Genomic DNA, 24,894 nt, shown 5'->3' with positions numbered 1-24,894 from the left:
GCGCTACCCGGTAGTAGTGTTGTTGCCAAGTCTGTCTGGAAAGCACCTAGGTATATAGACGCCCCATCAGCTAGCCGGGCGAACGTGCGCGTCGGCGCTAATGGTAGAACCCGCAGGTGTACCTAGAGTGCTGTAGATGAATATAAGAGTCCCGATTATATACCAGAATTTCGTACCGAGCCTGAGGAGTTAATGTCGTTGCAACCAGATATTGCTGGAGGGTTTCCAAGAGTCTTGGATCAAACCGTCAGTATTAGTGGAGCGCGAACAAAAGGTACCTAGATGTGTATATATGTGTACATTGGATCAAAGATAATGGAGGATTTAAGGCGTCACTATAATCTACAGTGTTCACATGGTCCCTCTCGGCAAACAGCCGATCTGATTCAATGCCTTTCCTTAGGCGATAAGTTCTTGCGATCCATTTAGTTTCCGACAAAAGCCGCTGTGTTTCAGGGGTTGGGGTTGGGGGGGGCGGCTAGCTTGTGAAAGGATGTGACCAGTAACCGCCGCGCTAGAGTTATATCTCTCCCCTTTGACTTCATTTCCCTTTACTTTTCTGGCAAGTGATTCTACAGATTACAAACATCGGACAACGGTACTGCTCAGACATATATCTCCCGCCGAGGGTATAGCGAACATGATGGACCGCAGCGACGCCTGGCTGCTGAAGGAAGCCGACCGTGAGCATTCGCGGCCACGACTGTTCAATAGCGAGGATGTTCCGGCCTGGTATGCGCATAATGCCTACCTTCGCACCGGCTATCGTCCAGTGACACCTTCTGCTCGCCATTGCTTCGAGAGTTTGACGTACCTACACAATGAAACGGTCAATATTTATTCACATCTGATTCCTGCTGTGGTGACGCTGTTGAGCAATGACCTTCTATACATCTTCTTCGCCTCTTCTTTTCCGCAAGCGTCTTGGAGGGATCAACTCGTTTTCCATATCTATCTGACCACGTCGATGGTCTGTTTCGGAATCTCGTCAACATATCATACTTTACTATGCCACTCTGTCTATGTCGCAAATTTATGGGGCCGGTTAGATTATATTGCAATTGTTTTCCAAATCCTTGGGTCTCTCACCTCGGGGATCTATGTTGGGTTCTACTGTGAGCCGCATTTACAGAAGGTCTACTGGTCGATGGTGTGTATCAACCTTGTTCTAGCCTGAATGATGCTGTCTAACGCTTGAATTAGATTAGCATCTTGGCTCTTTTAACTGGGTTTGTCGTGGTGCATCCTCACCTGCAGGGCAAGGAATGGAGGATCCTCCGTCTATCAACGTTTGTGGCAACGGGATTCTCAGCCTTCGCGCCTATCATCCATGCTGCTTGTATCTTCCCGTACGAACAGCTCGATCAACAGGCAGGACTGCGGTATTATTATCTTGAAGGTCTGGTTATCATCATTGGTGTACTATTCTATGCGGTGAGTGGTAAGTATACTTCCAGAGTGGGAACAGCTGCTCATTCATCCTAGACACACTTTCCGGAGTCGTGGAAGCCGGTTTACTTCGACATTTGGGGCGCCTCCCATCAGATATTCCATGTCGCGGTTGGAATTGCAGCGGTCATCCATTTCTACGGCATTCTGGCTGCATTCCGATGGAACCAGGAGAATCAACGGTGTAGCTCTGTCTGAGGAATGAACAAGCAACGAATCTATGCAAGTGCGTCGGTTGTAAAATTAGACGGAACGGGGCCGCATGTCAAAGAGCTTTATCTTTTGTTAGTATTTCAAGATGGCGAGATAGGGCTTTTTCACTATGTTCAGGAATATGGTACATACACACCCTTTCGTATATCCATGAAAAGATCCAATTCCAAGTATCACACAACAGTCAGTCTTTCCACCTGGAATATGTCTCCGGACATGCTTTCTTACACAGGACAATTGGCAATGCCCACTAGGACTCCTAATGGAAGCTGCGAAAAGAATTTCATCCTTTTTGATAATATAGGAATCAGATAAGCGACGTGCAAGTAGACTGCGTATAGAGATCACTCACGCGGACTTGTATGGCTCATGCGGCGATTGCCCCTTCCATTCTGCTTACCATCAGACGATGTTGTGTGGCCTGATCCCGATTGCAGGGACCCATGCAAATCCAATCTCCCAATTCCCCGGAGTTGGGATCCGCTGCGCCGCAGAAATAATTCTGCCCGGCTTTCCCGGGGCGGAAGCATCGCCTGTCACGCCACGCCTCCCCTGAATAAATTATCGCCGCCGTCTCCGAAGACACAATTCGCGACACTTGACGTTCACTCCTTTTGAATTTCGTCGCTCACCCCACGGTGCCACCAGTCACCTGCCCGTCTACAGTATTGGTTCAATCTCGTGAAGAGTCCGAATCTCACCAGAATGCCGAGCCGTGTTCTGCCAACTTTCACGACCGCGGAGGTCGAAAAGCACAACAACGCCAAATCTTGCTACATTACCATCGGGCGTAATGTCTACGATGTTACCGAATTCGTGGAGGACCACCCCGGTGGCGGCGATCTGATACTGGACTACGCGGGCAAGGATGTGGCGGAGATCATGAAGGATGAAATTTCTCACGAGCATACCGAGGCCGCCTACGAGATCCTGGCCGACTATCACATTGGCTTCCTCGCCGCGGATGGTGCCGGGTCTGGTAAGGGGAAAGCCTCGGGCGTCGACATCGATGATCCTCAAACTGGCCCTGTTTACCAAACCACCGGACTGTCGCGGGAGGAGGATCTGTCAGTCGAGACGGACTACACGCAGGATTTCAAGACGCACAAGTTTTTGGACCTCAACAAGCCGCTCTTAGTCCAGCTCTGGTTCAGCAACTTCTCCAAAGAATTCTATTTGGAGCAAATCCATCGCCCTCGGCACTACAAGGGTGGCAAGTCTGCCCCGCTCTTTGGAAACTTCTTGGAGCCTCTCAGCCTGACGGCATGGTATGTTGTGCCCATCATCTGGCTGCCACCGGTCGCCTACGGCACCATGGTCGGTGCTGCTGGATTAGGGGATGTCTCTGTCGCGGCTGCTTATTGGATTGGTGGTGTTTGCCTTTGGACATTGATCGAGTACCTGATGCACCGATTCCTCTTCCATGTCGATAAGTACGAATCATCCATCTGCAACCCTTTCGTGCATTGAAACATCGCTGACATCTCTCAGGTGGCTTCCCGACAACCGAGTTGGCCTAACGCTTCACTTCCTGCTCCACGGTATCCACCATTACCTTCCGATGGACAAGTATCGTCTCGTCATGCCGCCGTCGCTGTTTATCATTTTGGCAGCGCCCTTCTGGAAGCTCGCCCATACCGTCTTTTTCTACAACTGGTACGCGGCCGTGCAGGTGTTCTGCGGTGGTGTCTTCGGGTACATCTGCTACGACCTGACCCATTACTTCCTCCACCACCGCAACCTTCCACTGTACTATAAGGAACTTAAGAAGTACCATCTCCAGCACCACTACGCCGACTTTGAGAACGGATTTGGTGTCACCAGTCGTTTCTGGGATCGGGTCTTTGGTACTGAACTGGAGACCCCTTCTCCCAAGGGTGTTAAGGCCCAATGAACAGCCTTGCTTTTGTTCGGATGCAAAGCGCCTGATGGCTGGCTCTTCACTTTCATGATTTTACGTCGAGTCTCTGGATGACCACATTCTCCAGAGGTTGTACATGCTTGCCTTCCATCTGGCAATAGTGGAGTTCCGGTTGGGTTCCTTTCTCATGGGCAGTCCTTTTTGTATAGATGACTGCTACTTGCTGCGACTCATCTGAGGGGACGTTGATTCGCCTTATCTTTCATCCAGTATCACTTATAAGTGCACATGGTCAATTAATCATAATACAAAATCCCCTATTCTTACTTCAGTAGGCCTTGGGCCAACGTTACTATTGAGTGAGAAGAGCACTTCCGAGGCCATTACAACCTTGAGACAGCATTTCTATTGCTTTGCCCTCTGTCGATGTCCCTTGAGCGTAGATTGTGAACTCGTACATCCGAAGGCGGACGGGAGCCTGAAAGTGGTGGCAAAGCTGGTTCCTGAGGCACTAGCAAAAACTTTGAACGGCACATGATTTGGCCTCGTAGGCAGGCTTGGCTCCCACATTACTTGCCCACCCTTTCATTCCACATCCCAACCGGTTCTCTGATCTGCACCACTCATTCGATCACACTGTACAGCTTCTGGCAATTAAGCAGAAGGGTTTGACAGCCATTACCGCCCTGTCTTTCGCTTTCTGACTGAGTCCAAGTGACCTCATCCCTCCCCTCCCCCAGCCCGACACTTCGATCGTGACTCGCGACTGGCTGTTTCTCCACCATGTCGGGACTCGACGTAGAAGCTCTCCTTGAGTCGACAGCTGCCCCGGCCGAAGCACCCAACAAGCCAACTGATCGCGATGACCGCTCTCGAGCGGACTCGGAGCGGCGTGATCGTGATCGTTCCCGTGATAGACGCCGCCGCCGCGATCGCAGCAGAGACCGTCGTCGAGACCGAGACGCCGACGGCGATGAGGACATGAAAAGCCCGTTCAGCGAACATGGCAGTGCTAACGGAAGCCATAGAAGTCGGAAGAGGAGCAGGAGCCGTGAGAGTGACCGGCGTCGGGCTCGTCGTGATCGTCACGGTGATGAATACCGTTCCAACGGCGATTTCTACCGTGGTGGCGGACGTGCCCGCACTCGTTCGCGCTCGCCGCGAGATGACCGACACTATCGTCCATCCCGACGGGAACGTGGCGATGATGACCGACGTTCTCGCCGTGACCGCGACGGTCGCCGCAACAGTCCTCGTCGTCGGAGCCCGAGCAAGTCTCCCGAACTCAATGAAGACGAGCGGGACAAGCGGACTATTTTTGTGCAGCAGCTCGCTGCACGGTTGAGAACTAAGGAGTTGATGGCCTTCTTTGAAAAGGTTGGCCCTGTTAAGGAGGCCCAGATCGTCAAGGATCGTGTTAGTGGACGATCTAAAGGGTGAGCGTGCTCGAATTCTCTCTATCACTAGTGCTTCTAGCTAATTGCGATTTAGTGTTGGCTACGTCGAATTCAAAAGCGAAGAATCCGTGCCTGCTGCCATTCAGCTCACTGGCCAGACACTTCTAGGCATCCCCATTATCGCTCAATTGACCGAGGCGGAAAAGAACCGTCAAGCTCGCAACCCCGAGGCTAGCTCGAGCTCTCAACACTCCGCACCGTTTCACAGGCTTTATGTGGGTAATGTTCATTTCAGCATCACTGAAAATGACCTCCAGAATGTCTTCGAACCGTTTGGCGAGCTCGAGTTTGTCCAACTGCAAAAGGATGAGACTGGTCGCAGCAAAGGCTACGCATTTGTTCAGTAAGACACCCGCATGGCCTTTATCCGGATTATCCAAGCCGCTGACATACTCCGTAGGTTCCGAGACCCGAACCAAGCTCGCGAGGCACTGGAGAAAATGAACGGATTTGATCTTGCTGGTCGAGCCATTCGAGTTGGTCTTGGCAACGATAAGTTCACCCCAGATTCGAGCGCGAATCGCCCGGGCCTTTCTGCAAACCAACCGAATTTCCAGGGCTCTTCATTCTCCGGCCATGGAGGGCGTGGTGTCCAAGCCGGCGGCTTGAACAACTTCGATCGTGCTGGCGGCAGAGAAAACGACAAGGGTACTGGGGCCAGTGCCCTCGATGATACAGACGTGGCTGGTGTAAACTTCAACAACTACAGTAGGGACGCGTTGATGAGGAAACTTGCACGAACAGATGAACCCGAGCCTTCTGCCGACGAGCAGCAGAAGATCCTTCGACCCAAGACCGAGACGAAGCCGCTCCCTGTTAATGTTAACATGGCGAGTCGGTGTGTGATGCTTCGTAATATGTTTGATCCCGGCGAGTAAGTCATCATTGACCCCAGGCTTGATTTTTCAGGAACTGACGAACTTGTAACAGAGAGGAAGGCGAGGCCTGGATCAAAGAATTGGAGGACGATGTCCGAATGGAGTGCGAAGAAAAATATGGCCACGTTGTTCACATTTCGTTAGATCCAAACTCCCAGGGCGACATCTATTTGAAGTTCGACCGCGTCCAGGGTGGCGAGAACGCCATCAAGGGCCTGAACGGCCGTTTCTTCGGCGGCAAACAGATTACCGCCCAACCTGTCGTGGATGCTGTCTACAGCAGTCTCTTCTCGCGCACCAAGGCCATCTAAGCGCCGGCTACTCACGTACGTGGGTTTTTGTTCTACTCTAACATGGCACGCCCTCTCTCAGGCAGATCCCTTGACGTCTTGTTTCTAGGCTCTCCGGATGATTCTGCTCTTGGTAGGTGCCGACCTTCGCATTGTGTGCTTGTTCACTTGGCCATTGCATTGGGCCATGCTACTTGAAATGATTTGTCTTTTAGGAGCGTATTCAATCCCAAGAAGTCCTGCGGGCGTTGCAATTGGATTTGATTTGATTTTCTCTCAATTCTCTCTTGTAGTGTAGTGCACTGCTACCTTCGGCCGGTGGTCTTGGGGTAGATCTTTTCAGCTCCCGCACAACCAAGCACATAGTGCTTTTCTATCATGGTCCTCATGATTGAGGTCACGGCGTTCCACATATTTTGTAAACCGACTAGAGCCACCATCGATATCCGCCGCGCGTGAATTAGCGGAATGGATCCGGCGATGGCGTCTTATCTGCCGACGCTCGGACCATGGAAATGTGTTCCCCCACGCCCGTTCTGCCTGCAACAGTTTCCTTCCGTCACCATCCTTATCGCGATCTATGGGCCATTCATGATTGTCATTCCAGCGAGGCGAGTGACAGGCCGGGTCTGGACCTTGGCTGGCCGTTGCAGTACGTGAAATCAAAGCTCTGTTGGGCTTACTACCGAACGCAGTTCTGAAGATCCTTTGGAGATACCCCGTGGAAGCATAGCTAACCACGACCATGTCTCCCTAGCACGCTTCACAATCCCTCGAATAGCGCACAAATACAGCTCTGGAGCTGCGCCGCACCATGATTCACCGAGCTTAAGGAAGCGTCCCCAGTTTCACGACTACTTCGTCACCCACCTCCCGTCATCGTCTCTTCATCCGGATCCCCGGGGACCGACCTCGCCCTTCCATAAACTCCCTCGCTCCGCATCTGTCCCTCATACGGGAGATACTCCTCATTCTCCGGCCTCGTTCCAGGCTCTAGTGGGCCGCGAGACAACGGTGGTTCGGATCCCGCTGCGCAGCGCGAAACACCACTTCGGAGCCGTCACTGCCCGCGGCACCCGACCCGCCAATGAAGATACATATCAGGCGGGTGTCATTGAAATTCCCGCCTTCGCAAAACGACCCCCGGCATCGCTGACCATCAGACGATCCAATTCCGGAGAACCATCCGCTCAATTGCGCGAGTCGCGTGGCGCGGAAACCGCCAGCGGGGACCCGCAGGTATTCTACTTCGGTATCTTCGATGGACATGGCGGCTCGGAGTGCAGCACATTTCTGAAGGAAAATTTGCACGAGTATATACAGGATGCCGCCGCAGAATTCGAACTCTGTTCGAGCCTCCGGACGGAACAGCAGCAGTTGAACGGTGGAGAGGCGCCGCTTACTCCCGGCTCACTACCGGTGTTGCAGGAAGGCAATCGAAAAATAATTGGCGATCTGGAGAAAAACCTTGTCTCAAGTTGGAGAAGCCTGGTTGGAGGTTACTTCAAGAGATTCAAGCCGACATATTTCTCTTACTACGGCCCGGAATCTGCCGATTCCGTTTCCACCGGTCGCGTTTCCATTGAAGAAATCATGGAGTATGCCTTTTTGCGCGCCGACCTGGACTTCGTCAAGGCGCAGGCGGCCAAACGGGACGATGATCTGGTTTTGGCCGAGAAGCCGCTGAATGAGGACGAGGTACTTCACAGCCCCAGCATGACTCGAAACCCTCAGATTGGTGGTCGTTCGCGGTTCAAAGGTGGCAGTACTGGGAGCATCGCTATGATCTCGACTCCTAGTCCTACGCCATTCTGGCACCCGGCTGGCCCTTCAAGCCTACTGGTCTCACATGTAGGCGACACCAGGGTTCTACTCTGCTCAACTACTAGCGGCGAAGCCATTCCCCTCACATCCAACCACCATCCATCTTCGCCGATCGAGGCCGGGCGACTACGCCGCTATGCAGCAACCTTTGTCACAGACTCCTTCGGCGAAGAGCGTATGAGCGGGCTCGCCAACACTCGTGCTTTCGGCGACGTCCAATCCAAACGCATCGGCGTGTCCGCTGAGCCCGAGCTCCGACGCGTCGAGATGGGCCCCGCTGAATACTCATTCCTAGTCATGATGTCTGACGGCATCAGTGGTACGCTCCTCGACCAAGAAGTTGTCGACATCGTCAAGGAAGCCCGCACCCCGGAGCAAGGCGCCCGAGACGTCGTCAGCTTCGCAACCGAAGTCACCAAGGAGGGCGATAATGCCACTTGTCTGGTTATTCGACTCGGCGGCTGGGAGAGAAGGCTAGAAGGTGGTGTCGGCAGTCTGGGGACCAAGGAGTCTCGCGAGTGGCGGCGCCAGGATGCCACCGATCCGCGCAGGTCACGGAGGTGAGACTCTTTCTTGTAGAAATGCTGCCTGTATATATTTTGTTTCCCTCGGGGATCTGTTGCACATACCTAAATTTTTGCAGTTGTCCAACCCATCAGCGGTTTTTCGTACGGTTTTTACATGGATGCCTCTATATATTGATCTACTCCGTTCGCTCGTAGGTTTCCCGTGCCAGCTGTGCTACTTGCAGGGCGGACTATGCCGTATAGTACATTTCGATGCGTATCAGAATACATCGGGAGACTAAGTCCATCTCCAGTTGCTTACCAACAAATTGCATGATACTTTGTGATTAGCTCCAATTCGGTGCGACTTGGTCACCGTCGAGCTCGGTGAAATGCTCGAAATGGACTTCATGCTCCGCATATCACTCTTTTGTCGAACCCTAGATCTGGAAGAAGCAAGGACAATATCGGGACGCACTAAGAGATAGCCCGGGTGGGTAGCATGAAACAGCTGACGGTTGGCAGTCACGATGATGAGGATTCCAAAGAAATCCTTCAATAAGCCAGCGCATTTGGCAGAAACGCCACTGGGACACAGATAAATGGGCCGCAGGACGAGTTACGAGGCAGATAACAGTAGACAGTAGATAGCAGTAGATAATGGCGGCAAGTGGCAGGCGTCTTGGAAAGACACTTGTCGCCCGGCGGCCCGGAGATAGCAAAGCTTAGATAAGCACGGTTTTATTATTGATTATCGGACACCCCTATCCGTACTGTATCTTCTCTCTCTCTACTCGGTTCCTAATCTTCAGCCCTGAATCCCGCCTTGTTCGTTTCACAATGAGTGCTAGGACCCGACGTCAAAAGGCGGCTCTCGCTGCGAATGGAGAAGAGAGTGAAGAGGGCAACGGCGCCGGGCTTACACCCTCGAAGCGCACGCCTTCGAAGAACAGGACTCGATCAGCTGCGCGTGAAGAGCCCAAGGAAAACGTGTTTTTATTTGCCCCGAATCTGATTGGTAAGGCTGACATGACTTTCCTGATCCCTGCGTCCGTTATTAGTCTTGTTGACGTGGGCTTGATTAGGCTACTCCCGCATCGTCCTAGCCATCGCGTCGCTCTATTATATGCCCCTCCATCCACGTACCTGCTCTCTTCTTTATAGCGTGTCTTGCCTTCTGGATGCATTGGATGGATACGCCGCGCGTTATTTCAAACAGTCGACCACGTTCGGTGCGGTGTTGGATATGGTGACGGATCGATGCACTACGGCTTGCTTACTGGTCTTCCTGAGCTCCGCCTGGCCCCGGTGGGCTATTGTCTTCCAAAGTCTGATCAGTCTGGACTTGGCCAGTCACTACATGCACATGTACGCCACTCTGAGCCTGGGCGGATCGAACCAGAGTCACAAGAAGATCGACCCCAACCAGAACTGGGTGCTTTACCAGTACTACCACAGCAAGGTATGGCATGAGCCATCGGTGTGATTATGGTGTCTTCCCAGCTAAATTGTGCCATCCAGGTCGTTCTTTTCATTTGCTGTGGCCTCAATGAACTCTTCTTCATCGGCCTCTACCTGCTGTCCTTTTCATCCCCGCTCCTGTCGCCCTCACTCCTGCAGCCTGTCCCCGACGCCCAGCCGTCGTCCGTACAGCCCGGCAACCCGGCTCACCCGGCTCCCGCCAGTCTGTTCGCCAGCCCCTGGAGTGCCGGTGCCCTTGAGATGGCACGCGCCAACAAAATCGACAGCTCCCTGCCATGGGTCATCACCTGCGTCTCGGCCCCTGTGATGGCCTTCAAGCAATTCGTCAACATTGTTCAGCTGGTCAATGCTAGCAAAGGACTGGCGGAAAGTGACCGCAAGGCCCGACGTGCCAACCGCAAGTAAAATTGCGAGGATACTGTCGGGGTGCTTGTCACGCAGGTTCTCATCGGCTGGCCCGCAGCCAGCTTGGGATATCTCTTTTCATTTTTCTCCCTCTGGTCATGCATGAGTTTGGAGCTTCGGTCTGATTTCAGGAGGCCTGTGAGCCCACAGCGCTAGCAGTTGTAGCCTGGCCTCCGACGGAAAGTTTGGGTTGGTGGTTCGAATCCTATTCGTGGGCGTCTTAGGCAGGATCGGAAGGTCCTCAGGAATGGTCTGCATTCTGGAATCTTGTACAGTACACACGGTATTGTGTCTTCTCTCTCTATTTCGTTCCCTTTCTACATTTCTGCCCCTTCGACCTCGTCGTTTCCCCCTCCATCATCATCATTAATGCTGCTGCTTATTTCTATACATTTAATGCATGTCATTGCGTCCGGACGTGGAGTAGGTCGGTAGTGGTGATATCTGCCATATGTATCTGATGAGGTATTTGGTGTAGATACCATAGTCTGCGAGTCGGAGAATCCCAGAGCCCAATTGGACCGTGTGTATAGAAATTGACATCGAGGTCTGAATACAAACTGACTCAGGATCGTCGAACACTGCGGCTATAAATTACGACTGTCGGGCCGCAGCCGCCGATCTCGGAGTCGGCGGGGTCGAACTTCACCCGCATCCCACCTTTTTTAAAGCTCCTTATCCTTGGAACCAATCGAGTCTCCAATTGCCATTCTTCCTGCTTTCCTGCCTCAAAATGCCTTCCTTTAACGTCGTTGTGTTTGGTGGTGACCACTGCGGTCCTGAGGTAAGTCTGCTCTGGAATTGACCCCGCCATTGCGCTCCTCCAGCTCTGGAAGGGAGCATTGAGACCCAAAGACAGACGCTAAGCGAAAGCATAGGTTACTGCTGAGGCCATTAAGGTGAGAAACAGGACAGCATGCCAGGATTGACTCGCACATATCCGTCCTAATGCCACTACATTTAGGTCCTCCGTGTGATCGAGAAGGCCCGTGATGTCACCTTTAACCTGCAAGACCACCTGCTCGGGGGCGTGAGTGTATACTGCGGAAAAGACAGGCCTATTCCAAAGACTAATTGGACTCTAGGCCTCTATCGACGCGACCGGCTCTCCCCTGACCGACGAGGCCTTGGAGGCTGCGAAGACCGCTGACGCCGTCCTTCTGGGTGCCATTGGTGGACCGGTACGTTCGACCTACCTACAAATGAACACGCCTAAACAAACCCACCTCCTGACTTCCTATGCGACAAACAGAAATGGGGCACAGGCGCCGTCCGCCCGGAACAGGGTATCCTGCGCCTGCGCAAAGAGATGGGCACATTCGGCAACCTGCGGCCGTGCAACTTCGCGGCCCCGTCGCTGGTCGAGAGCTCGCCGCTCAAGGCCGACGTCTGCCGCGGCGTTGACTTCAACATCATCCGTGAGTTGACCGGTGGTATCTACTTTGGCGACCGCAAGGAGGATGACGGCTCCGGGTACGCGATGGACACCGAGCCCTACTCTCGCGCCGAGATCGAGCGCATCACCCGCCTGGCTGCCCATCTCGCTTTGCAGCACAACCCGCCCCTCCCCGTGTGGAGCTTGGACAAGGCCAACGTCCTGGCAACCAGCCGTCTGTGGCGTAAGGTCGTCACCGAGGTCATGGCCAAGGAGTTCCCCCAGGTCTCCATCGGTCACCAACTGATTGATTCGGCCGCGATGCTCATGGTGAAGGACCCCCGCAAGCTGAACGGTATCGTTGTGACCAGCAACCTGTTCGGCGATATTATCAGTGATGAGGCCAGTGTCATCCCCGGTTCTCTTGGTCTGCTGCCCAGTGCCAGTCTGAGCGGTGTCCCTGACGGCAAGGGCCGTGTCAACGGTATCTACGAGCCCATTCACGGTATGTATTCTGCCAATTGGCTCATGCTTGAAACAAGCTTCACTAACGCTCGACGATAGGATCTGCCCCCGATATTGCCGGCAAGGGCATTGTCAACCCCGTTGCCGCTATCCTCTCCGTTGCTATGATGATGCAGTACTCCTTCAACATGTTCGACGAGGCCCGCGTCATTGAGAAGGCTGTGAGCAACGTCATCGAGGCTGGTGTGCGTACCGGTGACATTGGCGGCAAGGCCACCACCGTCGAGGTCGGTGACGCCGTTGCTGCCGAGCTGGAGAAGCTGCTCCAGTAGATATAACGCGGCTGGACCATGCATCTGGTTTCTATATGAGATATGACGGGTGTATAAAACAAAATTGAATACCCTTTCGGAATTTTAGACAAACTTGGACTTCGCTACTATAAACAGGCTTCTCATAGCGGTAGAACTGTATTGGTACATCAGTAGAATAGTCGTTTCAACTCATGAGACCCTTTGGGGTCGTTTCGTCTTCCCCAACTGACGATACAGGAGGCCACTGCCGGGAACATGTAGGTTTATATTGATGACCTTAATGATATGCAAAACCACACAATGATTGGACCTGGGTATCTCGAAGCCAATGTAACTCCACGAAGCAAAACCAAGCCCCCCAGATGAAACAACGCCATACAGTATGCATGCCTAGAACCCACGATTTATCGAATCACTGGCTCACCCATCCAGTCCGGTTCATCCAGCCCAGAAGCTGTCACCAGTCTGCCCGCGTCAGGATCCTCACTTCCCAGACGTCCCACATGTATTCCATTATTTATACCTCTGCGGAGAGACTGCCGAACACTATGCCGACGGTGCCGTTGATCGCGGCCATCAGCAGAAGCCGATGGAGCAGCAGCCATACGGCGACGGTGGTCATCGCACGCAAAGACCTGGAATCCACGCACATGGGTGTCCTTTCCGTTCTGGTGGTTCTCCATCACTCGCATCTGAATCACCATCGCCTTGAGCACATTCCCCGTGTAGGGATCGAAGTCCTCGTGCTGGGTATCTTCGAAATCCTCATTGGCTGCGTCCAAGGCATCACTATCCTCCCCATCGCCGAGAGCGCCAGACCGAGAACGTTGCCCCGTTGCGGTTTGGCGACGACCGCTCTTCGATCGGTCTTTTCGCCGCACAGCATCTTCGCGAACCCAACCTCCGTTTCGCCCACCCACGCCTTCCAACGGCACATCTACCCAGCCGCATGGCCCGTCCCCTTCCCAAGTCGCGAACTCGACAAGGTCGTTGCCACCCATGCCGGCCAGGAATATCATCTTCGTAGGCGTGTAGCTTTCGTCCAGCTCGAAGTCCAGGTATACACGGATGCGCACGACAGCGACGAGCTTGAAGAAATGAAGGGTTAAGGTGTGTGGCTGCGGGCCATCGGACTGCCAGTACTGCGTGGGAGAAGGGTGTCGGAGCGCCGCAACGCCGCAACCCGGCTTCGACGTGGAAACAGTCCAGGAGGCGAGTGACGAGATTTCGCGGAGATTGAGCGGTAAAGGGGAAGGGGATCTCTCTGTTTACCAGCTATCGGTCAGTCAGTGCTTCTCGTCACAGCAGCTGGGCTGCGCGTACCTCGGTCGTGCATTTCTTCATCCGCGTCTTCGAGTTGATCCTCCATTGCATCTTCGAGCTCGTCACCATCCACGAGCTCCGAGTTGTCGATTCCCTCCTCGGGGTTGAGTCCGTCATCCGGCTCAATTCCATCCGAGTATTCTTCCGCTTGCTCTGTACCCTGTGCATTCGGGTCGTACTCGTCGTCAAAGTCATATTCGTCTTCTGCGGGTTCTGGCCGAGGCGCTGCTGGCCGCTGTCGCCCAAAGATGGAGAACGGGTTGGAATACCCCGTCGGAGGAGGCATACTGGGCACAGGTTCAGGTGTTATGCCATGAGGACCAGTGGAGGGGGGCGGTCGATGCGTTGGGTTGGAGGGGGTGTGACGCGACGGCGGGGTTTGGAACTGCGCGCGAAGATTTCCCGGCGCATTCGAGCCATGGGTTGCAACCAGATCGTGGGGATTCGGTTGTCGACGGAGGTGAGGCATGGCGTCGGGAGGGGAGAGGAGGGAACGTTAACATTCTGGCGAGAAAACGATGTTTACTTCGGCGAGGGGAGCTCAATTACCCCTTCCGGTTAGCGTATTCTCACTGGGAGCGTCACTGGTGGATGAGGTAGTGTAGAACATTCTTCTCGATATCGGAATGATCGTTAACCTAATAGAAAGAGATAAGTCCGGGGAAAGGCCAATTTAGTGGGTGGTTGGAAGAAGTGAGCATCGGAGGCAACCGCGGTTCGCCGAAATAGACTGATTTATATACATAGGCATGTACGTAATAAGAGATCCGAGGGGACTACATAGCACCTGTGCTGGACTGAAAGGGCCAAGGTCTCGAATAACTGTCAAGGTCTTCAATATCTCACAGGGTTTGCATTTTGTCAACCTTAGCAGCAGAGGCGAGGCCATGATTCTTTTTGCTATGTTGTAAATAACAGTCACTCTTGTGGAAGTCATCCTAACAAGCTTTAATAAATTACCCAACACCCTCGCGGCACCCGGTCTTTTTTTTCCAAATGCAATGGTGCTCAATTGGATATGCCCTCAGATTCAGCGTGAGATTATCAGATCCCGCCCAAAGTGTTCAGGCCTGAGCCGCATACGGTGAAGACATACAGTGTCCACACCAAGGGTGATCTCATGGATCCGCACTTCGGACCGGCTGATAGCTTCGGTGGGGAGCCGATGCCTTTGCGACTTGTCGAGGTTCACATTGCCATGGAGGACACGCCATGGGCTCTGCGAGGGATGGTCGATATAATCCACGGCAAACGACCAACGGGTGGCGAGGCTTGGAAGCATGATGGTGTAAATCTATTGAGCTGGACGTGGAATTCCGGTATCTGGCCGCAAGGTCGCGGTAGACTGCAGATATCCTGAGAAGAGTCGCATTCATTTCGGTAATGAAGCTGGTTGCCTTATTGCGTCAGATGAACAGTGTGCCGTGTCTTCTTTCCTAGGTTTGCAGCTGGGTAAATATTCCGCAGTTATTTGGCCCAATGCGCGGTCCACGTTGAGAAGTTGAGGATTCATGTTCTACCCCGTCTTGATATTCTCAACATTGGAGTTGAGTGTATCACCGAGTTTGTTTAGGCACAGCTATTTTGCATTTGGCAGCAGGTGCCTTTTCCTCATTCGCTCGGCGTCGAACGCAGGTTTCCACACATAAATCAATTCGCACTCTATCCAGGCTTTTCGCCTCGCTCACAGGTTGTTGCTCGAGAGGTAAGTGACCACTAGAGGCTAACCGACATCTTGCACAATGGAGGCCAAGGTGAGGCTGATCGCAAGAGGTGTAGGCATTCTTCTGTACTTTGATAGGGTCAAGCCTTATGATAGTGTATGGCCCTCTAAGTACTGTTGAATACCTCCCACATCAAACTGTCAAAATCTGGCGCACCGGCAAAATCCATAAATCCCCCAGGCATCGTATCATTCAACCAGCTCGTAGAATCCACATTCAGGTCATAATTACCCAGTGAGCCCATCGTTGGCGCAATGTCGATGGCCGAGTCGGCCTGATCCACCGGTGGATCCGTTGTTGGAGACTGGAGGTTGATTCCTCTCGGATTGTTAGTGTATGTCCGAGTTGATCGAGACAATGTCTCTATTCCCCGTCCCCTGATCAGACGTTGGATCGTGGCGCCCAACAACTCGTGAATGCAGTCTCTTGCTCGTTTGGCCTCGGCCCAGTATTCCCCGATGCTGCTCAAGATATTCAAGCTGATACTGGTGTCGGTCACCACATCGTCGATCTGGACTTGCGAAGCGACTTGTGGTAGTCGCCATAGACAGTGAAGCATGATTAGCGTGCCGAGAAAGATCGAGTGCACAATCAGCCGACTGTACAAGAGTTCTTCTTGTCGATAGAGTTCTCCAAAACCGCGTAGCAGGTCCACTGCATGCTGGAAGCATCTTACCAGTATTACTTCCGGGGGCTCGGGGATACCGGGACTAGGCCGTAAGACCAATATCATCAACTCGTGGTATCTGGTCTCACAAAACTTGGTAATGAATCTCATTTCAGTGGAACAAGGAATATCGGAACGCCATGACTCAAGACGATCAATCATTTCCTTCTGCCATTGGTGAATATCAGGGACCGGAGGGTAGGCGTATCGGGGAGGATCTCTGCAAACACTGTGCATGACGTATTTGATCTCGGAGTTCATCCATGAGAGCTTGAATAGATGAATTGAATACGACATGTGAGAAGGTGAGCAGTTTGGAGGTTTCTCCTGCATGGCAGAGTCAGCGAGATATTTATCGGCGACATCTGCAGGGAACTGGAGACATCATTAGCAGTCTTCAACGTAACCGTCGAGAATTAAAACGTACCCGAAGCTCGCAAGCTTCATCCCGAACTCCAATAGGTCGGCCCATCATCGTTCCCAATGTCCTGTCAAAGCTATACACGACCCAAAAGATCCGGGTCCTCATCTCCTGCTCGAGGAAAGAGATTGGAAAGGCAGATGACGCGCGCACATCACGTTGGAGTCCGAGGTCAATGAGTCCCCCGAGACACTGATAATTCAAACTCCAGATATTGACCCCACAAGAAGGATTGTGGAGAGCATATACCATAAGAAGTAGTAGGCTTTGTAGACCCTCCAGGGTGCCTTCTGCACAAGCTCCCTCGAAGTACTGCGTCGCCGCGGTGTAGTACCCCTCCGCAGGAAGTCGAATCCTGAAGTGCCGAGAGAGATCGGACGCCGCTATTGCGAGCACCATGTAGACATGAAATGCAACTGCCGGGTCGGGGCCGGCTGGTTCGGACGCGTACATCTTCTCCAATCGCTGCATGTGAGAGGGTTCATGGAGAAATGGGTACATTATATGGACGGACGCAAAATACTTCGATGACAACTCAATAGCATCCGCTTTGCGAGAAGGAAGTGCTGTGGGAGAATTGAACAGCTCCCTCGACAGAGATATGGGCTCTTTGGCGTCATCGTGATTCCCTGGGTGGGCTGTACGTCGACCGGCGTTGGAAAATACGAGATTCGCAAGGAAATAGCCACTGGAAGGGCCGATGTATCGTGGCTCCCCACCGGGAAAGAGTGACACTAAGCCAATCTCGTGAGCCTGTCTTGACTGAGGGCGAGACGCCTGATGGCCCCCAAGGCTCATTGCAGGCTGCTCCTGGTGTGGTTGCGTAGAGGATGTAATGGTGTGTGCCTCATGTCGAGTAGGAGTGGATGTGAAAAGTGGTTCAAGGGGTCCTTCGTTGAAGGTTTCAATTTGCGAGGAATCTGGGAGATCCAAAGGTGGCCCGTCCTCTATCCTAACGTTGGTCTGCTCCTTGACTAGAGACTCGAGCCATTGAACCCGCTTCTGTAGGTTTGCAATGTATCTGGCACTACCTTAGTCAAAGGACCAATTGTCGAATAGAAGCCCACTCACGTGCGTTTGACCTCCTGCTTGCCATCGTTGATGCAGGGTAAGTTGGCCTTCTTGCACGCAGAGCACTGTGGGAGGTCCCCGTTGCAGCGAATCTTCCTTCTCTGGCAGCGCCGGCAAGCGGCGCGGTTCCGACTCCGGCGTGGTGAATCCATGCGAGGCTCTTTAGTATTTTCAACCACCAGTCACGGCCATGTGTAAGCCTGGAATTCGGAGTGAATGAGGTGGATTTCCAGGTACAACGAGGTATTGTTGCAAAAGTGCGGATCGCATCCGTCCCGAGGTCAACGGACGGCATCCGATAGATGACTAACGCACTCTGCAACAGGACCTTGGAAGAGCCCGAAGGAAACATGGCAATTCTCTGGGAAAGAGTACTTGGAGAGGTTGGACAGAGTGCCATAGGCTATGTGAGAGCAACCGTTGGTGGGTTAATGCTCTCTTTCTTTTATGTCAAGGATGCCGTAGACAGCAAGCTCTATACCCGCGATCTATCGGATCGATCCCGCCACCATTCGGATGACATCCGCCACCTTCTATATCGCCTTTAAAGGCAAAGTGCTTCGACCGATCAGTCGAGCTTCCTGCATGAGTTGTCTCTGTTATAATACCAGCTTCCAAAATGACTCTCATCCACATCGGTTTGTTGTGTTGCCTTGCCATCTCTGGAGCTGTTCTAACGCTAAACAGTCTTGTTCAAGTTCCGCGCAGATGTCAGAAAGGCAGCCCGAGACGAGTTTCTTGCGCAGATCAAGCCACTCAAGTCTCTACCCTGTGTCAAGAGCCAACGACTTGTCGTCGGAGGCCCATCCATCACCGAACCGGCCGAAAAGAGCAAAGGATTCCAATATGCGCTAGTAAGCTATCATGAAGACCGAGCAGCACTGGCGGAATATCAGGCAAGCAGCGAGCACGAAAGGTATGATGTCTCTGGTTTACAGCTCTGATATAGACGGCTGATCACAACTTCAAAGGGTGACAAGCACATACTTCATTCCATACAAGGAAGATCTTGTGCGCTTTGACTTTGAAGTTGATTCAATAGATGAGCCCCTGCTCGGATTTGGGGGTCCATTCTGATTAGACACATATAACATGGAAGATAAAGGCCAATTCGACGTACCCAAGCCTTGATATCGATTAATCAGAGGAGCTATGTTGATGGGCTCATTATCAGGTCAGTGTGAGGCCACAGCCATAGTTTCCGTTCAATAGCCTGCCTGGGATGATACTTTGCAGCCTAGCCCGCAGGTATGAATCGTGAGAGGTGCTATTTTGAGAGAAATAATTATAAAGCAGGTGTTACTTTACTTTCTTTTTCTCTGTCTTGGGGTCGGGGTGGTTAGAGAACCAGCTTGTTAATTTCTAGCTATAATTGATCCAAAATCGAGCTTTTCAGGCAAATAGAATTGACGCCCCGAGGAGCATACCAAGCACCGATGTTCCGAGCACAGCACCGATTCCATCCCATGCACTCGGTCCTGAAACTAGTCTCGATGCAGCGTTAGACGTAGCCGCTGGTCCAGTCGAAGTCGCATGTGCCGCAGAAGCCTTGAGGTCAGAATCCTGATGCACAATTGTCGCAACTGGCAGCCGTGTTACACCCACAAAACTAGAGGTCACGTTCGGAACGAATGTGGCATATCTTGTTCTCGTAATGGGCAAAGTGCCCGTCAGACTTTCGACCTCTCTAACAACGGTGGATCCGTAAAGCCAGTAGGCCTCCAGTACTGGTTCCAAGTCGGTGATCGGGAAATTCCGTGCAGCAAGTCGTGACTTTGTAGTTGGGAGAGTGGAGTAGCATCCCAGATCCGTGGCAGCCGACATGGAGTCTCAGAAACCATCAGCAGCTTGCTTCTATGTGATCGTGTGTTGGAGAAGAGAGGGAAAAGCAAGACCTGGACCATATCTCGGACAGCAAAGAACGGCGGTGCTCCCTAGGACATGCTTGGCTAGGATTATATTGGGAAATATGAGACCCTGAGCTCATGTCGCATTATAATTGCAGGGGAGTGGTCGAGTGACTCATTTGGTTATTCTGACACCCTTGTCACCCAATAAGGACCGGTTCTGTATTTCCCGGTAGTCTGGATAGTAGGTATGTATATCAACCAATTCGTCCATTTAGCAGCCTAAGCGTTCTGTCCGGAGATGTCATTGGCTAAAAGGTCGATGGAACCGTGTCGGGGATCATCACGCCTGATTGCTCTTTGTGCCTGGAGATTTGTGAGGTGGATAGTATTGAAGTCCTTCAGGTTTCTCGATTGTAATGATCTTCACAGATCTCAAGCAGCTATGCAGGTCTGTTGGACTCGGGACTCAATACCAGGAGCTGATCTAGTCCTACAAGGGGATTTAGCGTTATGAAGAGATTATGCATTCCGCTAAAAGACCCGAAATCCCTTTTGGAGCCATCATCACAACTTGGAGAACTCGACCGTCATTCTCAAAAAGCTCGATAGGACCGCCTATATGGATGCATCCGATCATGGCGATGGGAATGATAGAATCCCCAGGTTACCAGGCTCCGCCCCACATCCAGCCATCCCCGCGAATCCCCAGCACCGCCGATAACCGAGGTCCCCCGGCTTCCCTTGTGATTTAACGCTCTACATTCCATTTCTCTCCGATCACAGACGCCTTCCGACTTTCATAACCTCTCATTACCGTCGCAATGGCCTCGATCTCCCGCGCCTTGCGACCCTTGTCGCGCACCCCTTCTGTCCGGTTCGCCTCGCGGTTAGCTACCTACCGCCCCGTCCAGAGGTAAGCTCCATGCCACCGGCGTGGGAAACGTCGGACTGACTCCTCTCCGCCAGTGCATATGCCTTCTCGACCACTGCCCGCCGGCGAGACGCCGATATCTCCAGCCTCACCCCGACGCCGATCAGCCACCTCTCCGAGACGGAATCGCTGATGGCCGACTCGGTCGCCAAGTTTGCCCAAGAACAGATCGGCCCGAAGGTCCGGGACATGGACGAGGCCGAGACGATGGACGCCGCGGTCGTGGAGCAGCTCTTCGAACAGGGCCTGATGGGCGTCGAGATCCCCGAGGAGTACGGTGGCGCCGGCATGAACTTCACCGCGGCCATCGTGGCGATCGAGGAGCTGGCGCGGGTCGACCCCAGCGTCAGCGTCATGGTCGACGTCCACAACACGCTCGTCAACACGGCGATCATGACGTACGGCGATGCCCAGTCGCAGCGCACCTGGCTGCCCAAGCTGAGCACCGGCACTGTCGGCTCATTCTGTCTCTCGGAGCCGGTGTCGGGATCGGATGCGTTCGCCTTGCAGACCAAGGCCGAGAAGACGGCCGACGGGTACAAGCTGAATGGCTCGAAGATGTGGATCACCAATGCGATGGAGTCGGGTCTCTTCATCGTGTTTGCCAATCTGAACCCTAGCCAGGGGTATAAGGGGATCACCGCGTTCATCGTGGAGAAGGGCACCCCGGGCTTCTCGGTGGCGAAGAAGGAGAAGAAACTCGGTATCCGGGCGAGCAGCACTTGTGTGCTCAACTTTGACGATGTGGTGATCCCCAAGAGCAATCTCTTGGGCGTGGAGGGCCAGGGCTACAAATATGCCATCAACATCCTGAACGAGGGTCGCATCGGTATCGCCGCTCAAATGACCGGCCTGGCACTCGGGGCGTGGGAGAACGCCGCCCGGTAAGTCTACTCGGGACCGAAAATGACTTGTCTTTCCTCTGACGGTATTCATGCAGTTATGTCTGGAACGACCGCAAGCAATTCGGCCAGTTGATCGGCACCTTCCAGGGCATGCAGCACCAAATGGCGCAAGCCTACACCGAGATCGCTGCGGCCCGGGCTCTGGTTTTCAACGCCGCTCGGAAGAAGGAAGCCGGCCAGGACTTTGTCCAGGATGCCGCCATGGCCAAGCTGTATGCCTCGCAGGTCGCAGGCCGAGTGGCTGGGTTCGCAGTCGAGTGGATGGGTGGCATGGGCTTCGTTCGCGAGGGTGTCGCCGAGAAGATGTTCCGCGATAGCAAGATCGGCGCCATCTACGAGGGTACCAGCAACATCCAGCTCCAGACCATAGCCAAGCTGCTGCAGAAGCAGTACACGAACTAGATGCGATCTACGATCGGTGTTCTTTTCCTTTATACATATTCCATCATAAATCCTGTCTGGTATTGCGCATCAGTGGCATATTTCCTTTCTACAAAGTGTCCAGTTCCGCAGGTTGGGAGTACAGGGCATCAACGATTCAAATTGAGCCAAAGGATTATCTATTTCACATTTCCTCGTAAATCATACATATTATATCAACAAAAGCGCCCCCATCTTCCATCCACGCATGTCTAGAATGCAGACTCGCTGACGCCGTGCTCTAGTTGTGTTTGAAATTCCCGCGCCGAATAGTTACTCCTCCGCCTCGACCGTTAATATCGACGAAAACGCCATGACTCCATCGCCATACCCAATTGTCAACACAATCGAGGATCGCTCGCTCCGTAAAGATGGTAATAATAAAAATAGTAAGACTGCAAGTCCGAGTGGGACCGGAAGTTCCCGAGGAACCGGGCCCGCGGCCCGGATGTATTTTCCAGTGTGACCTGGGTGTCTCGCCTCGCGCTGACCACACTCGATCGCCAGATCCTGCTTCATGACTGACAGGAACGCTTCGATGCAAATTTTCTGCAGAAAGAAATGGACACGTCAGTTTCTCGGATCAATGCCAAGCAGGATTCGGGTCTCGACATACCATGAGGCCTCAGAGTCTGGAAGGCGGGGATGCAGTGTCAAGTGGTCCTTGAACAGGGCTGCGTCCTGTCTTTGATACTCATTCCTCCCTAGTGAGCATCCAGGATCATGTCTGAGTCACCCATTGGTAGGGGTAGGACTGTTCTCGCTGGGGCGATAGGTCTTGGTACAGCGGCCCCGATGAGTATGCATGAACAGGCATCGGCTGAGCGGCACTGACGCTAGGCATAGCCACAGGGAGTGATCGATGAGAAGACAGGAACTGAGCTCCAGACTGGTCGATGGAGGGCTGCCCGGGAGAATGGATGCCATCGGAAGGCGGTCCTTGAGTGTGATAGACCTGGGAGAAGGAGGACTCCGAGGTAGCCTGGCTGGGACTGGTGGTGTTGCTGAAGCTGAGCGGAGGCCCCGCGACAGGCAAAGTGGGTGGCACCAGGCGGGGGCCCTGGTGCAGCTGCCCATCGATCACATAGGAGTCCATCCGAGCGCCAAATTCGGCATCGGAGGACTCTCCCAGCGACGGCGAGCGAGGGTTGGGGTACTGCTGCCAGTCCTGTGGGTGAGAAGTCTGGCTGGAGGGCGACACGGCCGACAGCGCGCGAGGAACACTTGCAGGACGGTGAGAAGGCCCTGAGAAATGGGGGGAGAGCATGGCACTGGGCGTTGGGATGCCGGATGCTGCACTCGCCGCTCCATCTTCCAGGTGCCATCCCCCACTGCGGTAGGGGCTGACCTGCTCGCCGCTGCTGGCAAAGCCTGGTCGCCCCGTGAAGGAGGACAGTTGCTGCTTCAAGTGACGGACCTCGTCCTCTAGGGAGGCGTTGCGCCGGTACATTTCATCGAATCGGTCACTCCGGGGCCGCATCTCGGCCAGCTGGGTCTGAAGGAGGGACACCTGGTTCTCGAGCTGCTCGATATGCTCCTTGGTGCGCTGGTGGATGGACCGCTGGGCTTCACGATCATTGGCGCGTTTCCGCTCGAGCTGTTCCGCAGAGAGCGAGGAGACCTTGCGGGTCCCGGAGCGGGACTCGCGTTTCCTCAACGTCCCGTCCTTGTTGCTCATGGCTCGGGGTCTTGGGGATGTCAGACTCGAGTCCAGACGATGCAAAACTACGCGACCCTCCTTGGTCCAGTTATCCTGCACGAAGAGGGGGTTTGAGGTAACCATGAAGCCTGTGTTTGTTACCGGCGGCAGAGTGCTCAACATGAAGAAACGGGAAGTTGTTGCTTGATAGTATAGGGTGGCGGAAGCGTCGGTTTATATAGATGGAACGAGTTTAGGTTTGGCTCGTGTGGGCTTCGCACTAAAACGAGTTGGCGAGTTGGGGAGAGCGACGATAGTCGAGGAAAGGAAGGTCAAAGGGTGCTGGAGATTAAAAGTCTTTGGAGAAGCATAGGCTATCGGTGCTTGGCTGCAGGGAAGCAAGAGCCTTAAATAAGACTTTCTCCGGATCGACAGTAACATGGACACAAAGCCCCAGAAATGGATAACAATCTGCCTGCGATGCAACGGCCCAGTGCAGGCTCCGAGCGGGCCAATGAGCAGCCGCGAAGCGTACGGACTGTGTGGATACGGGAAAAGCTATGGACATAGCGTCTATTTTCCAATTCATGACTATCTATGACGATGATTTGTTTTCCTCGTCGATAGCGGTCCCGCTTCCTGTGGGAAAATCATGCTTGCGCTGAAGCCCCCACGCGATACACTTTCTGACGCCCAACTTTAAACCATCTGGTCTCTGCGACCCCATCGCCCAACTCTCCATGCAGCTAGTGATCTCGCAATGCACTTTCATTCGTTCTTAGAAGTTGTGTTGCCCCTGGCGAGAGCCCTCATTAACCCAGGACCATCTTGGTACACTCGGGGGAAAATTCAAAATGCAACATGCAACATGCAACACGAACACGCAGAATACAGAATGCAGAGTCCAGCCATGCCAGGCTATTGCAGGGTCAAGGATTAAGGGAGCCATGAGGGCAGCGCAGGTCCCCAGAGAAGGGAAGTATAGTGTGGAAGGAGGGTTGCCAAAGCCTTGTCCTTCCGTTCTCCGTGTCCGTTCCCCGGAACCAACCCGGGCTTCGGAACCAACACGATTAACCTTCAACTGTGCGAAACTACATACCTTCTACATCTCATTCTTCCAATCAGCGCCTCTCTCTGTCGACTTTTTTTTTTTTCTTTCTTTCTTTCTTGGCCCCCAATCTCCCGCTCTCCGGCCTCCAGAAGCCGCGCCGATAAACTGAGTCAATATAGTAGATCAACTGAGTCAATACAGTTGGTAAAGGAAGCATACCGAGTCAAGAAGAAACTCGCCCGGGCGAGGCCTATGAGAAGAGAAAATACAGGACCTACTTGATAAGTGGGCCCATGTGCGTGGGTGTGCTTGTCAATGTGGTACCGGTGGCGATGTATTCGATGGAAATCTGAAGACAGTGTGATGCCAGTCA

The 24,894-nt window shown here is 53.3% G+C and overlaps 12 protein-coding genes across 12 annotated transcripts; 8 read left to right on the top strand and 4 right to left on the bottom strand.

The window, feature by feature from the left end:
• Positions 1-640: 640 nt before the first annotated feature.
• On the top strand, positions 641-1,647 carry N7459_007514 (hemolysin III family protein; the record flags this gene model as incomplete). The annotated part of the gene is made up of 3 exons (XM_056946682.1): positions 641-1,150; positions 1,204-1,434; positions 1,486-1,647. The coding sequence occupies 3 exons, from the start codon at positions 641-643 to the stop codon at positions 1,645-1,647; spliced, it is 903 nt and encodes a 300-aa protein (XP_056798681.1).
• Positions 1,648-2,367: 720 nt separating this feature from the next.
• N7459_007513 (fatty acid alpha-hydroxylase) lies at positions 2,368-3,556 on the top strand (the record flags this gene model as incomplete). The annotated part of the gene is made up of 2 exons (XM_056946681.1): positions 2,368-3,095; positions 3,154-3,556. 2 exons carry the CDS (start codon positions 2,368-2,370, stop codon positions 3,554-3,556), a joined length of 1,131 nt encoding a protein of 376 aa, XP_056798680.1.
• Positions 3,557-4,306: 750 nt separating this feature from the next.
• Positions 4,307-6,169, top strand: N7459_007512 (putative RNA splicing factor (Pad-1); the record flags this gene model as incomplete). The annotated part of the gene is made up of 4 exons (XM_056946680.1): positions 4,307-4,959; positions 5,015-5,323; positions 5,381-5,854; positions 5,911-6,169. 4 exons carry the CDS (start codon positions 4,307-4,309, stop codon positions 6,167-6,169), a joined length of 1,695 nt encoding a protein of 564 aa, XP_056798679.1.
• A 459-nt stretch (positions 6,170-6,628) lies between these two features.
• On the top strand, positions 6,629-8,536 carry ptcA (type 2C protein phosphatase PTC6; the record flags this gene model as incomplete). The annotated part of the gene is made up of 2 exons (XM_056946679.1): positions 6,629-6,800; positions 6,906-8,536. The coding sequence occupies 2 exons, from the start codon at positions 6,629-6,631 to the stop codon at positions 8,534-8,536; spliced, it is 1,803 nt and encodes a 600-aa protein (XP_056798678.1).
• Positions 8,537-9,318: 782 nt separating this feature from the next.
• N7459_007510 (CDP-diacylglycerol--inositol 3-phosphatidyltransferase) lies at positions 9,319-10,365 on the top strand (the record flags this gene model as incomplete). The annotated part of the gene is made up of 3 exons (XM_056946678.1): positions 9,319-9,496; positions 9,564-9,940; positions 10,000-10,365. The coding sequence occupies 3 exons, from the start codon at positions 9,319-9,321 to the stop codon at positions 10,363-10,365; spliced, it is 921 nt and encodes a 306-aa protein (XP_056798677.1).
• Positions 10,366-11,098: 733 nt separating this feature from the next.
• Positions 11,099-12,537, top strand: leu2A (3-isopropylmalate dehydrogenase LEU2; the record flags this gene model as incomplete). The annotated part of the gene is made up of 6 exons (XM_056946677.1): positions 11,099-11,149; positions 11,244-11,264; positions 11,330-11,395; positions 11,451-11,546; positions 11,618-12,245; positions 12,305-12,537. 6 exons carry the CDS (start codon positions 11,099-11,101, stop codon positions 12,535-12,537), a joined length of 1,095 nt encoding a protein of 364 aa, XP_056798676.1.
• A 386-nt stretch (positions 12,538-12,923) lies between these two features.
• N7459_007508 (anaphase promoting complex subunit DOC1) lies at positions 12,924-14,311 on the bottom strand (the record flags this gene model as incomplete). The annotated part of the gene is made up of 2 exons (XM_056946676.1): positions 12,924-13,783; positions 13,843-14,311. 2 exons carry the CDS (start codon positions 14,309-14,311, stop codon positions 12,924-12,926), a joined length of 1,329 nt encoding a protein of 442 aa, XP_056798675.1.
• A 595-nt stretch (positions 14,312-14,906) lies between these two features.
• Positions 14,907-15,124, bottom strand: N7459_007507 (uncharacterized protein; the record flags this gene model as incomplete). Its single annotated transcript, XM_056946675.1, has 2 exons — positions 14,907-14,912; positions 14,939-15,124. 2 exons carry the CDS (start codon positions 15,122-15,124, stop codon positions 14,907-14,909), a joined length of 192 nt encoding a protein of 63 aa, XP_056798674.1.
• Positions 15,125-15,672: 548 nt separating this feature from the next.
• Positions 15,673-17,877, bottom strand: N7459_007506 (Zn(II)2Cys6 transcription factor domain-containing protein; the record flags this gene model as incomplete). Its single annotated transcript, XM_056946674.1, has 3 exons — positions 15,673-16,608; positions 16,661-17,675; positions 17,726-17,877. 3 exons carry the CDS (start codon positions 17,875-17,877, stop codon positions 15,673-15,675), a joined length of 2,103 nt encoding a protein of 700 aa, XP_056798673.1.
• A 467-nt stretch (positions 17,878-18,344) lies between these two features.
• On the top strand, positions 18,345-18,802 carry N7459_007505 (Dabb family protein; the record flags this gene model as incomplete). The annotated part of the gene is made up of 3 exons (XM_056946673.1): positions 18,345-18,363; positions 18,413-18,641; positions 18,697-18,802. 3 exons carry the CDS (start codon positions 18,345-18,347, stop codon positions 18,800-18,802), a joined length of 354 nt encoding a protein of 117 aa, XP_056798672.1.
• A 1,594-nt stretch (positions 18,803-20,396) lies between these two features.
• N7459_007504 (acyl-CoA dehydrogenase) lies at positions 20,397-21,813 on the top strand (the record flags this gene model as incomplete). The annotated part of the gene is made up of 3 exons (XM_056946672.1): positions 20,397-20,488; positions 20,542-21,390; positions 21,447-21,813. The coding sequence occupies 3 exons, from the start codon at positions 20,397-20,399 to the stop codon at positions 21,811-21,813; spliced, it is 1,308 nt and encodes a 435-aa protein (XP_056798671.1).
• A 739-nt stretch (positions 21,814-22,552) lies between these two features.
• N7459_007503 (bZIP transcription factor) lies at positions 22,553-23,653 on the bottom strand (the record flags this gene model as incomplete). Its single annotated transcript, XM_056946671.1, has 2 exons — positions 22,553-23,584; positions 23,633-23,653. 2 exons carry the CDS (start codon positions 23,651-23,653, stop codon positions 22,553-22,555), a joined length of 1,053 nt encoding a protein of 350 aa, XP_056798670.1.
• Positions 23,654-24,894: the final 1,241 nt, after the last annotated feature.

Source organism: Penicillium hispanicum (genome assembly GCF_028827665.1).
Source record: "Penicillium hispanicum strain IBT 35686 chromosome Unknown utg000006l_segment0_segment0, whole genome shotgun sequence".
NCBI classification, from domain to species: Eukaryota; Fungi; Ascomycota; class Eurotiomycetes; order Eurotiales; family Aspergillaceae; genus Penicillium; species Penicillium hispanicum.
Note: the sequence above shows the minus strand (reverse complement) of the source record. Positions and strands in the feature narration are given on the sequence as shown.